Genomic DNA, 16,826 nt, shown 5'->3' with positions numbered 1-16,826 from the left:
TACTGCAGGTAGAAGGAGGTGAAAGCCACAGCTAGAAAGCCAGGGCTCCACGCACACCTCCACGCTGGACCTAGGAGAGCAAGCAGCAGGTTTCCTTGCCACAGCAAAGGATGCTGGCCAGGGACACAATATGTTGGCTGCAGGCACCTCTGTGCAGGCCCAACTGTCAGCCCCATGGCCTTGCTCATGTCAACTGCTCCTGCACTCACTCCTGTGTTGTGGCATCTACAAACACCTTTTTTTTTTTCCTCTCTTTTTCTGGGATTGCTTCTTAATGAATCCAGAAACTCCTAAGCTGAATGCTCCCCTGCTTTTCCAGCTGGCATCAACCCAAAGCCCTGCCTGTGGATGTCAGCTACCTCTACTAGTGATGCCAAGACAAGAACCAGAAGCCTGAAATACAACACGGAGCTGTGGGATTTTCTGCTGGGAAGGTAACCCCACAAATCACACAACAGTCCAAGATTTCCAATGCCCAGTTTTGCCAGTAACGTTATGACATCTAGCAATATGTCTCAGATGTGAAGAGTGAGGGCTTTTTGCAGCCTGAATTTCCATACACCTTTGCACTGCTAAGATCCCTGCTGAGCAGTGCTCTCGAAGCACTTTTAAAGACCACTCACCTGCCTGGAGTCCATCAGGTGGCTTTTTAACAGCAGCTCCCAAATGGCAACTCAGTTTGGTCAGTGCCCTACAAAAGCAAGAGATGTTCTCGTCCCTTTGGAAACTTGTGGTTCACCACTGTGACACTGAGCTTTAAGAGACTGACCACAAATACATAGTAAGAAGCAACCTTTAAAGGATGGATACTGTATTGATATCTGGGTCCACTCAGACCCAGGACAGCTCTTTTTTCTCATATTTGAAAGACTTACTTTGAGAGTGATATGTTTCAAGTAACTACAGGAAAAAAACATGGACGAAAATGGCAGTGAAGCCACATAAAAATTTGGTTCTGTTACAGGAGCTCTGAGAAGCACTTTGCTGACCAGCAGCGTACACCTATTGAAGTAAGCAAGAGGAATAGGGTGAATGAGAAAAACTTTCTTAAAACAGATGCAGAAGAAGGAAGAGTATAGAACAGCAATTTACTAAAGTTATTCCTAAAGGCATCAGATCAGAACTTGCTCTGCACATCACGCTGAAATCCAGGGAGCAAGATAAGCTGAGACTCACTGCTTGTTCTGCCAGCTTGCCATGCCCCTTCTACACCATGTGGATCCCGCTCACTTCAGAACCAGGCTCTGCATCCCAACAGACAGCAGCCTGCAAGGAGGGCACAAGGATGGAACAAAGCGGGGTCCTGCACCTCCATCAGGGGCCTTGCTACTTTTATTGGGGGAAAAGGGACACCAACACTGTGCATGCTGTAGAGGTTGAAGTGCAAGAAATGCTCTCACAATGAGAAGGGAAGAGGTTGTTCAGAGTGACAAGACACACATGGCATACACCTCAGAAGTACGTCACGTTTAAGAAACCAATGGGGATGAGAAATACAAAATCTCATCTGCGTGTATTAATTTCTTTTTCCTGCAAAGTTGCTCATTTAATTTAAATACTCTTAGAAAGTGCTGAAAACAATCAGCTTAAACTTGATTTGCCTCAATCTACCTGAAGTGCCCTGCTGAAACCAGGCAGGTTCCTCACAAAAGCACAGGAGGTGGGAGCTGCATGAACCTAGGAGCTCTCTAATACACAGTCCATGAGAATCAGGAGGTGGAACAGACAATGGGCTGAAAATATAACAGACCTGGCTTACTGAAATGTCTAAGCACTGCCTGCAATATCAACTTCAAGATCACATTTGCAGAAAGATGTTTAACTTTGTCCTGCCTGTTAAGTGTTATTACAAAGGTAAATAAATTATAAGTGAAATATAAAGTATGTTTACAGTAAATTCCTTTTTTTTTAACTCACAAGAATTTGTTTGTAATAATGTTTAATCACGAGATGACCAAAAAATGAACAAAAAATGTTATTTATTCTTATTTTAACTCCTGTGCTACAAACCAATTTCATCCTTTTATTACCAAACTACTCTAGAAATTGAAAAAGGGAGAGGAAATTAACACAGTGGAGTCTCACAAAAAAAAAAAAAAAGACAGGAAAAACTCCCGGGGCAAATTAAAGCACTGCTTTTGCTGGTAAGATAAATGATAGTGAAGGGACAGTTCAAAGAATCTACTCATAAATATTCTGAAGTTTGAACAGAAACCGACAGACACCAAATAAAAAAAAAAATTAAAAAAAAAAAAAAAAGAGAGAGAGCTTCCCCCTCTCTCCCATTCTCCTGTGCCTGCCTCAGACAGCGAGGAATTCTGCCTGGGAAAGTGTCGTATCATGCCTCTACTGCTGCAAAAACCACCGCAGAAACACAGCCAAACTGAAAAACATCTGAAGCACAAACTGAGCACATGAAAATTTCAAGAGGATTCCCTCTAGCACCAAGCATTTCTCGCAGACGCTTGGGACTTGAAACTGACAGACAATTAATCATGTGCCAGCGAGTGTTGTAAAGAGGATGCCCACATGGTACCAAAATGTGGGAAGAAATGCTGGCCACCTACTTACTGTGCCTTGCCTGTGCCCCAGTGCACTCCAAGCCAGGTTTCTGCATCTGACCCTGTATGGGTCCAGCCCTGTAATACTTGTTGGGGATGGCCACATTAGTTGGAAATCTCTGAAACCTCACACAGACTCCTAGAAGGAACTAAAGAAAATTTACCCTAAGTTCCAATTTCATGGCTTTTCTTCCATGTATTTCTGGAGAAATATGGCGTCAGAGCATTGCAGGCTGTGACCCTGTTATGGTTCCATGGTTTTTCATCAGTATTCCACATCATAACACCATGCAGTGCACTAGGAGTTAAAGAGTTAATGCTGCAGTTCCATGGATTGTTGCTATACTTACTGAGTTCTGGTCTCTTGGTCTCAGAACAGGAGAATGAACTACAACTCCCAGGAGACTTCATTTTTCCATTTCTGTTTTCCATTTGGAGGGAAAAATAAAAAGGACCGGGAGTCACAAGACTGTTCTCTGTGCTCCCCAGCCATCTCACCTTCAGCTTGAGAGTAAAGACTTTGGTTTCAGAAACTCACTTTTGCATTTTATTTATTAGCTTCAATTTCAATCATACTGTCTTATATTCTAATACTTCACATTCTGCTGCTGTATTTAGTAAACTAAGGTGTTGTTTTTTTTTCCTTTATCTCATTGCCACTGTTCTTTCTCATCCAGCCCCCTCTGTCTAACTTCTCCCTTTCCTCCCAGACCCCCCTCCCAGGGCAGGGTCTCTTCGGCCCCTTGTCACGGAGACCAGGCCAAACCATGACAGACCTGGTCTGTGATAAAACAATAGAAAGGAGTCAGCTTTTAGCACACTTGTGCTGAATGACCAACTAAAGCACCAACTGGAATTTCAGTCTATAAGAAAAGTTTTGATGGGACCATTTTCAGGTCCTAATTTAGCAGAATAGATGTGGCTATCAGAGAGAGAAATTGAGGGACTAGTGGGAAAAGAGAGAGAATTACAAAAAAGAAAAAAGAAAAAGGATAATTGCTTTCCCAGTCTATGTCCAATTTGGGATAGAAAGCTCTTTAAGACAGCTATGAATTCAATGTGACTTTGACGTCAGTGCCTTATGACACTTTCTTGGCAGTGAATATTATGCTCTAAAATATCCCTTGTTTTCAGCTGTTCAGAGAATTGTGAAAAATGCCCCTTTGGGGATGACACTGTCCCAGCTGAAATACAAATTTCAGTGGAAAAGCTCATCAAAATCCATTTGGTCAGTTTGCATTTACATAAACTAGAAAAATGGATTTTCTCCATGGGAATAAATAGCTGTCATTCCCGGATCTAGACAAGGAAACCTGAAAGAGCAAATGTGAAAGAAGAATGTACAGAGATACACACCTCTGCAGATTTCTTCTAGTGTGCACAGACCAATACTTGCATCAGAAAACCCGCTGCCATTAAATAAATTGCCTTATTTCCCTGCAGTGCATTTCTTCTCAAAAATCCCCAACCCACCTCCACGTTAGCTGAGAAGTTAACTCTAACTTGCCTTCTCTCAACCATACCAACACACACCATCCTTCCTTACCTCTCTCTTACAAAACAATCACAATCAGTTCCCTTGAATACAGAGCAAAATGTTCATGTGAACTTGAGTATATATAATAAAAACAACATCCACCCATCCTTTGTGCAACTACCATTCAAAAGTAAGAAAACTTGGGGAGCTTTTATTTTTCCTGAAAAAAATCACGCTTGCACAAGAGCCAGAAGATTGGGTAAAGTCAAGAAAATGTATTACCAAGTGTGTGTTATTTCTGATTTCCAAATGATTTAATCATTTCATCTCACAGGAAAACTAAAGCTGAACCAATAATTGTAAAGCAAACTGCACAAGCGTTCCTACATGCTTGCATCAGCAAACGAATACACCGTGCAGAGAAACCACATTCTGTTTACAAAAAAAAAAAAAAATCACAAAAAAAGATCTAACTTCACAGAATAACTGTTTGCAATGAATAATTCAGCCATCTGTCACATCCAGCTGGGCCCCATCCCTCTTCCTCACACTGAGTATCTCCTTTTTTTTTTCTTTTCCCTTCTTGCCCTCTCCCTACCCCTTCAACGTGTGATTACTGAACACCCCAGCACCAATTTGGCAGACTGTAAGGTGCAGCAAATACACTGCCTCACCTGAGTGAGCTCCTTGCAGTGCCCAGCCACAGGTAAAGAGGGACGGGTGAGGTCTGAGAAATAGCTCTGCAAATGGCATGCTCTGCTATCCTAAAAGCACACAATCTCCTGTGTTGGAAGGGATCCACAAGGACAATTGAGTCTAACCCCTGGCTCACACAGCATCACCCAAAGTCAAACCCTCTGTCACAGAGTGCTGTCCAAGCACTCCTTAAACTCCAACAGCTTAGGCCATGCCCATTGCCCTGAGCAGCCTGACTGCCCTCAGAGGCAGAACCGTTCCCTACCACCACGTTACCCTCAACATCATACACTACACTACGTATAGTAGAAATCAAAACTGAACATAAGCTGAAATAAACTGTTCTAAACTGTGTTTCTGGTAGTGGCCATATTCTTCAAGAACGCCTTCCCTGCATTGCCTGTGTTTTACTTTATTTTCAAGTAGTCCCATTCCCTGTACTCTGCGACAGCTCCCCTAGCACTAAAGATACCACCATGGAAGCCCTCTCTTCCACAAGACACAACAGTACATTGCTGCAATGCAACTGTAAGAAAATCAGAGCCTTGAAAAATCATTCAGGATCTTTAGACAACGTACATTAAGTTTTATTCTAATACAGGCTCTCTCAAAAGAAAATATTTAAGACTGAACACAATGGTAGGACTAATTACCCAGGCAAACACCAACAAACTGGTCTTTGTCTATCTGCCCGCTCTGATAAAGGCTGAACACAAAGGAACAAACAGTTATTTGTTTTCAGGAGGCTGTGGCAGGTCTATGAGTATTTGCACCTCCATTTGCCTGGGCACTGCCCATGCCCCATCAAACACACTAGCAGAGTTTATATTTTCTTTGGGGGGAAAAAAAAAAAAAAAAAAGATGTGGTCATTGGCAATTTATGGTATGGGGAATAAATAGAGCACATTAGGGCTGGTTTTATCAGAGATCACTTTCAAAGCAGGCTTTTTAAAGAATGTGAAATACGTGGTGCTTTCTGAGGAATGGCTGCCCAGCACCCAAGCTACCTTTGCCTTGGACCTCAGCGAGCAAGGCAGGCCCTCAACTGACAGCCTTCCACTGAGAAGCTGAGGGACAAACTTTTCTCCATTCTACCATAACAGGAACTAAGAAGTACATCCATTTATACAAGAGCGAGGCCAACAGCAGTAGTTTTATGGTATGCACTTGAAATTGCTCTCAGGCCTACTCACTCAAGACCCACTTTGAGTCCAACAGACCTGTCTGGGGAATTTAGACATGCAACAAAGTTCCAGTCCATCCAGTTCCAGGGAGCTGTGTTCATCAACAACTTTAAATTGCAGTATATCTTTTTGGTTTGTGAGTTTTCTTAACCATATCTACAACATTTTTTTTGCTTTCCACCAACATCTCGTCATACACATTCACACTGCTACCAAATATTTCCTTCTGGAGAACAAAAGCACAGAGAAAAAAAATCACCCCTTTTTGTTAACTTCCTCCTTCCTCTTTCTGACTCCCTATCTTCTTTAACACCCCCTGACATGCTCTAGCTCACACTTGCTGAGCCTGCTGAATCACATCATGCTGGCTACCTTATTTAACCTGTCACATAAACTGACCAGAAAAAGCTTATAATAAGTTCCTTAATTAAAAAAAAAAAAAAAAGTACACTCTTAGTTATAACAAGTCACTATACCATAGCAAGAGTCCTTTCTGACCCTTTACCACGCACTCACTGTATTTTCAAGTATCAAGATTGATGGAGACTTCATGTTCTAAATACAGAAAAGACAAAACAGATTTCAACCTTCAGCTGCATATGCTGCTTCAAAAAGAAAATCATCTAAAGAAAGCAAATATATTCATAAAATCTAGTTTTCACTTTTTCAGAACCAAATAGTTTTAGCAACGTAAGATGCCCAACCAGCCAGATAACATGAATGAAAAGACTTTAAACTGTGTTCTCATTAACCAGAATTGCAGCTCTAATCAGCCCTAACACAGGCATGGAAGAATCCTCTTTCCCTTCACCTCACTCTGATTTTCTTCTGTATCTTGATATTAGAAATAATTTTTTTCTCCATCAGAGACAATTGTGAAAGTAAACATTATTTAAAAACAGTTATAAAAGAGTCTTTATCTGCATCAGAAAGAGGCCTTTCACCTATTTCAAACAGAAAAACTACTTCTAAAGCACATGGAGGTCTTGATATGTCTCATGTGTACTCTTCAGTACGTAATTGTAAAGATAAGAGGTGATACATTCATTTTGGTAAACTCCATAAGCAGGCCTCCAAATAAAGAAGAAATTCTTATTTTGTGGTATTCTCTCTTTCAGCCAAACATCACACTATATTATGTCTCCATCCTAAATATGGCAGGTGACTGGACATCCAAATCCTCATTCTAATACAGCTCGTAGTTTATTACAACAAATGCATTACCTTCAAATAGTACAAACCACTGTGGAAGGAGCCCAAAGGCTTTTTTAGAGTATTTGCAGCATATCTTTTAATCACACTAGTGTCTCCCCTTTCCCTGCAACCTGACTTTCTCATGAAAAGGGTGTTAAAACAGCAAAACTTGAGAGAAAGGAGGAGAACATTTGGCACAGTAAGTAGCTGGTCAAAGACCCAATCAATTTTATAACACTTCAGGGTCTCTGGAAGCAATTAGATGCCTCCCAAGGTACTTGCTGTTCTATTCTTTACATACAAGAGCTGTGGAAATAATTGCTGTGCACTGTAAATGCATTGTGATGTAGTCTAATTGCCACAGCGTGATACTTAAGTCATATTTCACAAAATCATGCAGTTTTCTATCAGTTGATATGGATCAGCTACTAAAGGTTGGGAAGATACAAGGCAGTCTAATAATGTGAGAGGTATGATTTAAGAGCTGCACCAAGTCACACACTGCTGTTACTCGACCACAAACAGTTAAAGATAACTGTGCTCAGCACATGAGGCTGAGCAGCAGCATTTACTCCTAATTATTTTAGCTTCTCTCTTCACATTTTGCAAGTATTTCCGTACCATACCACCTTCTCCTTCCCCACATGAAAGAGTAGGCATTTTAAAAACGTTTCTGCTAACTGTGTCCTCTCAAACAGAAACGCTTATTTGTTTTAGCAGGGACATGGGCACTACGTACAGTGCTGCAGAAAGGCATCAGGAGAGGATAGCTCAGCTTTGCCTGGGTGATCCCATACCGTGCCTCCCTTTCTGATGGCCGTGCTCTCTGCTGAAGGGAGAGAAGCAAAGGGAAACACAAATCTTGCCCCTTCTCAAGGACAATGACAACAGTCACTGGTACATGCTGAACTGCTGCGTTTTTTATAAACAAAGTCACTCCTCAAGTGCCAACATGTGCTAGTCACAGCATGTTTAAGGAAAAAAAGAAACAACAACAAAAAGTCCAGTGTTGTGATTTGGATGATAAAAGGACAATTTCGCATAGTTTAAATTGCCTGAAGAGCTCCATTCATTTAACAGAAACTTCCAGGCAGAAGAAAGCCACCAAGCAGCCTGCCGTTTTTGCAACCATGGGAAAGAATCAGGTAGCAGTGAGAAGCACCTACCAGGTCATATGCAGCCAGAACCTTTTTCTGCACGTCAGGCATGGTCCCCAGAGGCTCTAGGTAAGGAAATGCGTCCTTCATACAGAGGGTAACAGAGGGTGCATTCTCACTGCTTACAAGCCGCGATGACAGGGTCAGGATGCACTGCTTCAGGCTTGCGATGGGTGGCAGCCCGCACAGCTCTTTAACAGACACAATGGCGTTCTGGGGAAAGAGAAAGAAATAATTTTGCACAAATCCTCACCTGCCATTAGCTCCCCACTTGCCAGCATTGAGTCATTGCCCTGGGGCCTCCCTCTCCACCACGCGTCCACATACCAGTTCGAGCACACCTTCAGGTTGGAAAGGTCACGTTAGCATTCAGAGGATTCTAAAAGTTTTGCTTTACATACTCGAGACATTCACAAGGCAACATTGGCAGGGCTATCCCAGTGGCTAGTTTTACAGCTACTCTGCGTTGCAAATCCAGCCCCCGTGAGGACAAGCTTTGGTCCCAAGTATATCAAGCCACCAGCCTAAAATACTGTTTCTCTTCTCAACTGTTCAGATTCCAATTGTTTTTGATGCTGTAATAGCCTCATTCTCCTGTCATTGTCATCCTCCAGCAAGATCAAGTTCAACAGACCTCTTATTTCCCATGGGAAATGCAGGCAGGAAAAACATACTTTGTTCTCAGCCCTGCATTACCAAGTCATAAAGAAACACAAACACTCTCCTTCATAGATCACATGTAAGAAAATCAATACTGGATGTACAGGTCAAACACAACTAACATGTGACAATTTATTTATTTATCAAGTCAGTGGATGTTTGGCTGACTCACCCTCAGTAATTTAGCTTCTTGAGTCATACAATCAGTGACCACAACACCAAATATCTAAGCGAGAGAATATTACAGCAACCCATAACTCAGTCTACAATGTCTTCCTGAAAAAACTCAAATGACCGACTAATTAGTAGAGAACTCTCTCATTAATCAAATACATTAATTTGTAGTTGAATCTAATGACTGCATCTTTACAGAGCATTCCCAAGAACAAGATCTTGTACTGAAATTTTGTTTGGCAGGCAGATTAATGCCATTTCTGAGTTAAAGTCAAAGAACATTTTCTTTCGTTATAGTTCAGGTATATAATCCTGACCTAGACAGAAAGTGGAATCCTGTTCAAACTGGTTACTTTCAAGGCTTGCAAGAAAGAAAAGGCTGGGAAGAGTTTCCCATTCTTAAAAATATGCTTAGATATTCCTTTGGGAGTGATTTAAAACTTATGTCATTTTGTAAACTTTTCTAGCTGCCAACATTTAATTTGCTTTAGACTCCATCCAGAAGAGCGGGGTCAATGAAGTGATATGCATTTTTCTCCTGTTTTCAAGACATAAAAATGAATTGTTTATGTATCTTTACCAAGGAGATAGACAGTTGTGGCTGATTTCAGCTTTTCATTAAATAAAACTCATTGTTTAATTGCTACTCGGTTTTGTTTCTAGGCAGCGCAAGGATCTCTGAGCTGAGCTCACACTTAGCAAACCTGCACAGCTGCCCAGCACAGCAGAAGACAGCACCAAGTAGGCTTGGCATCACGTCCCTCTCCCCACAACAGTATAACCCAGGCACTTACACACAGTGAGCTCTAGCTGCTCTTACAGCAGTGCAGGCAAGTGGACAAGGTGCCAGGAGAACATCTGAGCCACAGTGCGTCACCACTGTGTGGGCAGGCACTCAGCCAGGCAAGGCAACACAGCTATTTAGCAGGCAGAAATTATAACCCAAGTGGCCTTCAGCTGCGTGCATTAAACATTCACAGCCCTTGGGTGAACAGTGGCAACAGGCACTCAGGGAAATGTGCTGTTCTTAGCATGATGGGTTTCTGTGGTGTAGACAATACCTTAATGACACATCTACTGATTGTTTCTCACACTCAGAAAAAAAAATAGCATAACCCTCACTGAACTGACAAAACAAAAGCTCGTTGACATCTTCCATGAACTGCAAAGAAATGAAGTTTTTAAACCTGAGGCCTGAAGACATAAATGTACCGTCCGGTTTTCTTTCCCAGATAAACATACCCAATAAAATGCGTGTTCGGAGAGCATATATTGATCTTTAAACATTTTTGCCTAGCCCCGTATCTGCTTATTAGGTAACACCTGTAACTATTAGCCCCTTGATGTCCAGTTAAAAGCTGAAACGGCTGTGGGCCTGAAGCTTCGCCAGTTTCAGGAAGTTTTCCAGCTACTGGTAGGGCTCATCAGGACCTCTGCTTCCACATTCAGTATACACCAACCCAGACGACAGCCATACCTGCATGTTCTCTCTCATGTCGGTGGCCTCTCGTAGTGGATGCACAGCCAACTTAAAGATGTCGTCGATAGTCTTGAGCCCAGTGTTCCTCAGCATGGTATACTCTCTTGCTTTCTTTCCTATCCTCACTGAGAGGCTGCGCTTTTGGGCCTTTCCACCTCCACTTCGATTGGTTATTGCAATATGAACAAACAGCGTAACGTGCTCCATGATATCGCCAACAAAAGACCGCAGCGGTATGTGCCTGTACCCAGGCTGCAGGCACTCCAGTGGGATGGTGTACTGTCCTATGAACTCATCCCCAATGTAGTCATCATCCAAAACAACAAAACGGATCATGGCCAACTCTGGTAGATTGATCTGGAACTCAAAGCTCTCATCAAAAATCGGGTTATCGCTGTTTTGCTGAACAGTTTTAGTTCTTTGTTCAGTGCAATCTGCAGGAATCCCATGTATTTCTATACAAACATAGGGATCTATGACATCTCCTTTTGCACACGCACCCTTGGGCTTTGGAAAGTTCTGTCCACTGATTATTTTGACGTGCAGAACTTGGGGAGAGACCCCTGGAACAATGCCCTTTGTATTTGCACTGAAATAAGACACTTCTTCACGCATTACTGAAGGCCTGAGAACATACCCGCATCCTCCATTCTGTAGAAACCAGCCAGTATGCAGGTCCATCATGGGCCCTGGAGTCTGATAGTTCATTGCCACTATCTGGCAACCGCAATTCCAAAAATCTTGAGGATTTAAGTTACTGGAGTCTATCCTCATAGCACTCGGATACACCCTGGAAAGAAACTTTTTGTTATAGTTAACAAAATCTTCAGGGTATTCATTTGCGATTCGACTGGCTTCTGCTTCACTAAAGGAGCAGATTTCCCAATAATTTTGAGCTTTCATGGATGTTTCAAAGTCTTTGTATTGGACAGATTTACACAAGGACACCAAGTCAGACAACTCCTTGCAGAGCCAGATCAGCTTTGGTTCCCTTGAGAAGTCTTCTGACAGTCTCCGGGATATTTCAGCCTCTTCATCTTCATCTGTGACTTCTCCTTCTAGTATATCCTGGTCGCAGGGTAGCTTCTTCCCCTTCACAATGATCTTCAGTTTCAGTTTCTCAGGTGATGGGAGGTAGGCTTCTGAAGATAAAGGTGTCTCTGTGTAGAGTTTGTTTCCAAAGATCCTTTTCATGTGTTGTGCCACAACCTTCTGCTGTTGTACGGAGCAGTGGTTCCCCAAGCAGAGAATAAGGGGGTATTCTGATGCAAAGAAAGCCAATTTGTTTATCACCTCAATGACATTTTGAAATGAAAGCGGTGATGTCATGTTGTTACGGTTACAAATAATGGGCTCATTATCTGGGCCATCACAGACATCTAGTTCAATACTCCGACAGCTCATTTTTAAAGCTCTGACATAACCATTGATATCAGCTGGCCCTCTGAGTTGGTCTTCAATTAGATACGTATTGTGGGATGCATTGATGTAGTAATGTGACAAGGGCTGTGTCATGTCTTGGACAATCTTTTTGTGCTCAGGATCAAAAATATCACATTCTGGGGACAACAAATATTGAGTAAATCCATCAATTGCAAGAAAACCTTTCAAACGTCCTTCCTGAGAAAGCTCATATCTACGTATAATATCTAGACACATTTCTTCTGTTATGTGGGTCACTCCTTGCTCAGCCTCTAAAAACAGCATGAGGTCATTGGCATCTAGATACTCTTTGTTTTTAGATATCTGCACAAGTAAGAAATAAACCTCAGGTCTTGTGCAAAGTTCACAGAATGCTTCACAAAATTCCTCTTCTGTTACTCGTGTTGTCAGTTTCTCTTTGCTCTTCTGGATTTCCTTGAATTTTAATCTAATCTTTGATTCCTTTAAGGTGGGGTTAAGCTTCTTTATTAGTTCCACAGATGTATCTTCTAACATTATGCCATTACCGTCAACATCCGCTGCTTCAAAGACAGTTTTCAGCCAGGCAAATCGTGGGGTATTATGGCTGCTTTCCATCAAATCCAGGGGTTGTTTGCTTCGAGAAACCAAGTACCTTAATCCTGATACCCAAATATTGGCCACGTCAGCTGAATTGGCAACCAGGTCGAGGGACTCATAGTTCTCACCATGAATTACAGACAGTGCACAGTCCTCAGAAATCTGGTCTGCAAGTCCATTATTCCTGAACGTTTCTGTGTTTTTCCCCAGTCTGATTTCTTTTATAGCAGAAATATCGAGCTTGGCTTTCTCAAGGTCCTTTTTGGAAGGCTCCCAACGAAGAGCCTGCAGGTCAGGATCCAAAGTAAAAAAGCGGTTATAAATCCGGGAATTTGGACGAACTTTCTTCAGTTCACACCCGGCCTGCATAAAGCTGATACAGTCACTAGCACTGCTGATTTTCTTCTCTGATGGCATGCTGCTGAAGGACACTGTTTTCTTTCTTCCACATTTCTGGTTTGAAGGATCCTATGAATTAATTGTGTTTGAAGAAAAAAAAAAAAAAAGATTAAGTTTTTTTTGGCCATTCCACAAGAATATAAATAATAGAGAAGATATGTTTCTGTAAAGATAATTCATGTTCTTCTGAATCTCAAAACACAACATATCATCCCTTCCCACCATTCAGTTCCCTACTGAGCTATAAAATATAATCATACAGTGACTTGACCGATTGCAGCATTTCAGACACCAAGCTTCCATGAGTGACATTTGCAGCTATTAAACTCTCCTCCAGATCTCAGCAACTTGCAAGAGGTGTGAGGAGACAGCATTCAGTTGTGTCATGTATGGTTTCAAAACCGATATAGAAGAGGGTTTTGTGTAAAGCTGCAGTACCTGATTAAGATTTGCTTAAAAGTTGGGTGGAAATGCATTTACAAACAGGATTTAAAAGATGTAAAAGGGAAACTTTGGGTTAAAAAGGCATGATAAAAGAGGCTCAGAGTGCATAGGAGAAGAAGGTGAAGAAGTCAACAAAGCAAGGCTGGGAGGAGAGCCTGAGACAGACCACCATGCCTGGGAACACACTTGAACACTTGGTGCTCAGCAGATGAGTTCCTGACATGCCTCTGCCTCTTTTCTGTCATCTTAGATACCTCATGTAAAATGAAAACAAAACCAAACAGATGTGAGTCAGCCCTCGAGACACAAACTCAGGAGAATCTGGGCTTTCTTATTTGTATGTTTTAGTATCATTTGCCAAGGGATGCTCTCACCAGGCAGAGAAGTCCATCTCTGCACAGCCACCAGTGTGGCTCTCAGAGATGCTTGTTGTGACGGCCCCATTAACCCCCCTGCTCAGCCCCAACCTTCCTCACACTTGTTTGTCTCCCTGTGTGCTTCAGAAAGCAATTATTCCAGAACTTTCTGAATACCCAAACCACAAAACACTATGGGAAAATGAAGGACAACCAAGCAAAAAATCCCAAACCTTTTCTTTAGGGCACATGTTCTAGCTCCTTTTGAGAAGACACTGAGATACATGTGACTGTAATTTCAGTATCAACTACCTATTTACTGCTGGATGTAATCCCAGCTGCTTGCAAAGCTTTTTGTAATTTTAGCTCAGCAACTAAATTTAAGTCTTTCCCCCACATATTATCAATTCAAAACATTTCACGGTAATTATAAATTGAAAATCATTCTCTTTTCTCTGCATGATTTCCATCTAATCCAATAGTATTCAAACAATCCATCAGCAACAAAACATTATTTTTAAAACATTGTTCAAGGCTGTAATTCACATAGTGATACACTTCTCCCAACTGCTTTCCCACCTATTTCCCAGTGATACTTCTCCAGTTCTCTGCCTTCTGCCACTGAGGGGACTTTTGCTGCCTGCCTGGATCTCAGGTGCAAGGGAAGTCCCCTGGCAAGGAAGTTTTGCTGGGTGCTAGCACCCAGCCTTCCACCACACTGCCTTCAGGCTCAGTCCTGAGAGGCATACCACAGACTAGCTTCCTGACAGCCCTGGGGACCCAGTTTGAGACACCAGAACCTGTAAGTTCCCCAAACCTTTGCACCTTGGACTGCACCATGAGCTGGTTTCCTGCAGCTCCCATGTATCTGCTGTATCATTCAGTCTTCCCCAAGTCACGCTGCCCTGTAAAGCCTAAATTAAACCCTAGTTCTAGTCATGCCGACCATCTTCTGCCACTGCTACCCTCCTGTTGCTCCTCGCTGTCTGCACTCAAGCAGGATCTCAGAAAGCTTTCCCAGCCAGACTAAAAGTCTTGGTGAAGAATGTCTTCACTTGTAATTTTCATTTTTTGTGTAGATACTTTCAGCGAATTAGTCAGCTGAAACCTTTCTACGAAATTGCACTTGTCATTCACTCACTCCATTCAGAAACATCTAAAATATTTCCAAAACTCTGGACACACACAAATGGACTTAAAGGTATGGGATCTACTGGGAACAAACTCAAAACCACTGAACATTATAGGTTAAAGATTTCTCACTGAACTGCTAAAGGGACTTCTGTTGACAAGAAGAATTCAGCCATTTATTGTAGTACTTGTTATAAGAATAGGTCTTTTAAGAAAAATAAAAAAGATGAAAGTCAATGAAGTGAGTGCCTTAGGTCAGCTACTGATCAAATTAGTTTTCTGCCAAAACATTCTGTGGTTGCATTAATGCAGTGTTTTAATACACAGCTACAGCCATGAAAATATTCAAGCAATATATGCTGATGAGCACAAACAAATGCTGTAAATTGCCCCCCAGGTTCTAGAAGAGGTTTTTTGCTTTTTTTGCTCTTATTTATTCAGGATTAGGTAATCCATTGTTAAACTATTACTCGATTGAGAATTTTAGGAAGGACAAAAACAGGTATCTCTTCTGCTGAGGCATCCAGTGTTTGGTTAGCAACAGAGGATGTGATGGTACATGGAATGGCTTGGGTTGAAAGAGACCTCAAGGATTCCAACCCTCTGCCACAGGCAGTGTTGCCAACTGCTAAATCAAGTGCTAGACCACGCTGCCTAGGGTCCCATCCAATCTGGGCTCAAACATCACCAGGGATGGGGCATCCACAGCCTCTCTGGGCAGCCTGTACCAGCACCTCACCACTCTCTCTGTGAAAAACTTCCCCTAACATCTAATCTAAATCTTCCCTCCTTTAGTTTAAAACCATTCCCCCTTGTCCTTCCACTAAGAGGAAGGCCAGCTTCCTTTTTGGCTTAGAAAGCCAAAAACAAACAAGGTATCCTGAATAAAAACGCAGAGGAATGTTGAATCATGTTGGAATGCGTTATTTCCTTTTCAATTTTATGCTTATTACTTCTTGTTTGTCTCCATAGCACTTCCAAGCGTGACTTCAATCCATTGAGCACCTTCTCCAGAAATATACTGAGAATAGTTGCCAGGAACCCCAGAAGCAATTAAATTCAATAATATTTATTGGTTCACACTGCTTCCAGAAAAATAGCTCCAGACATTAAGTTCACGGTCCTATCAATCTTTTTCCTTTCCTGGTGAATTTTGAAAAAGGAATATACTTCATAAGATTCCTCTCATTTAATATATATAGGCTTAGTAAAATAGCAAGCAGAAACTACATATGGTTTAAGAATAGTTGGTGCTCAATGGTTTAAAACAAATAAATAAAACCTTTATAAATATATTCAGTTGAACAAACCTGCTTTCAGCTTCACCCTTCCCCATGTTTGTTGCCCTCCTTGGCACACTCCCTAATAGTTTTACTTCCTTTTGTTACAGTGGCACCCTCCCCTCACCCAGTGGCAGTGCTGCACCTGATGCCCCCCAGAGTACAGTTAACCCTTTGGGCTCCAGGCACGCTGCTGGCTTAGGCACACCAGCCATCAGCCAGCACCCCCAGATACCTTCTACTTATAGAGCAGCTCTCCAGCCTCTTGTCCCCAGTCTGGCATATCTGAGTACTGGCCTGCCTTACATCCTAAAATTGCAAATGACTGTTTTATAAAGATTCCTTAAGGAGAGATTCAGAGCCCCAGTCCCAAAATAGTAGAAGCTCTTCTGCTGCACACATCATCCTCGTCAGAGGGACTCAATATGTAAACAGTGGGGATCAGTAAGCCATCAGCAGTTGTGGGAAAACTCCACCCTATCCACCCTAACCTTTGACCACTCAATCTTCTGCTGTTTAAATCAAAGAACTAACAGAAATAAATATGTGAGATTAATAAATATATATGTGAATAAACACTTTCTACCTCATCTCACCGCCTTTAGCAGAACTACAGGGCATAAATTGTTGAG

The 16,826-nt window shown here is 42.0% G+C and overlaps 1 protein-coding gene across 1 annotated transcript in view; it reads right to left on the bottom strand.

Moving 5' to 3' along the window:
* The window catches only part of PLCL1 (phospholipase C like 1 (inactive)), a 185,362-nt gene that overhangs the window by 28,051 nt on the left and 140,485 nt on the right, over nt 1–16,826 (bottom strand). The window contains exons 2-3 of the mRNA XM_065751389.1: nt 10,581–13,052; nt 8,279–8,482 (exon numbers count right to left, since the gene is read on the bottom strand). Coding sequence (XP_065607461.1) covers nt 8,279–8,482; nt 10,581–13,052 — 2,676 coding nt within the window. The remainder of the gene's footprint in view (nt 1–8,278; nt 8,483–10,580; nt 13,053–16,826) is intronic.

This window comes from Cyrtonyx montezumae, unplaced genomic scaffold (genome assembly GCF_038088225.1).
Source record: "Cyrtonyx montezumae isolate F1298 unplaced genomic scaffold, pur_monq_1.0 scaffold_7, whole genome shotgun sequence".
NCBI lineage: Eukaryota > Metazoa > Chordata > Aves > Galliformes > Odontophoridae > Cyrtonyx > Cyrtonyx montezumae.
This window is presented reverse-complemented; position numbering and strand designations above follow the sequence as displayed.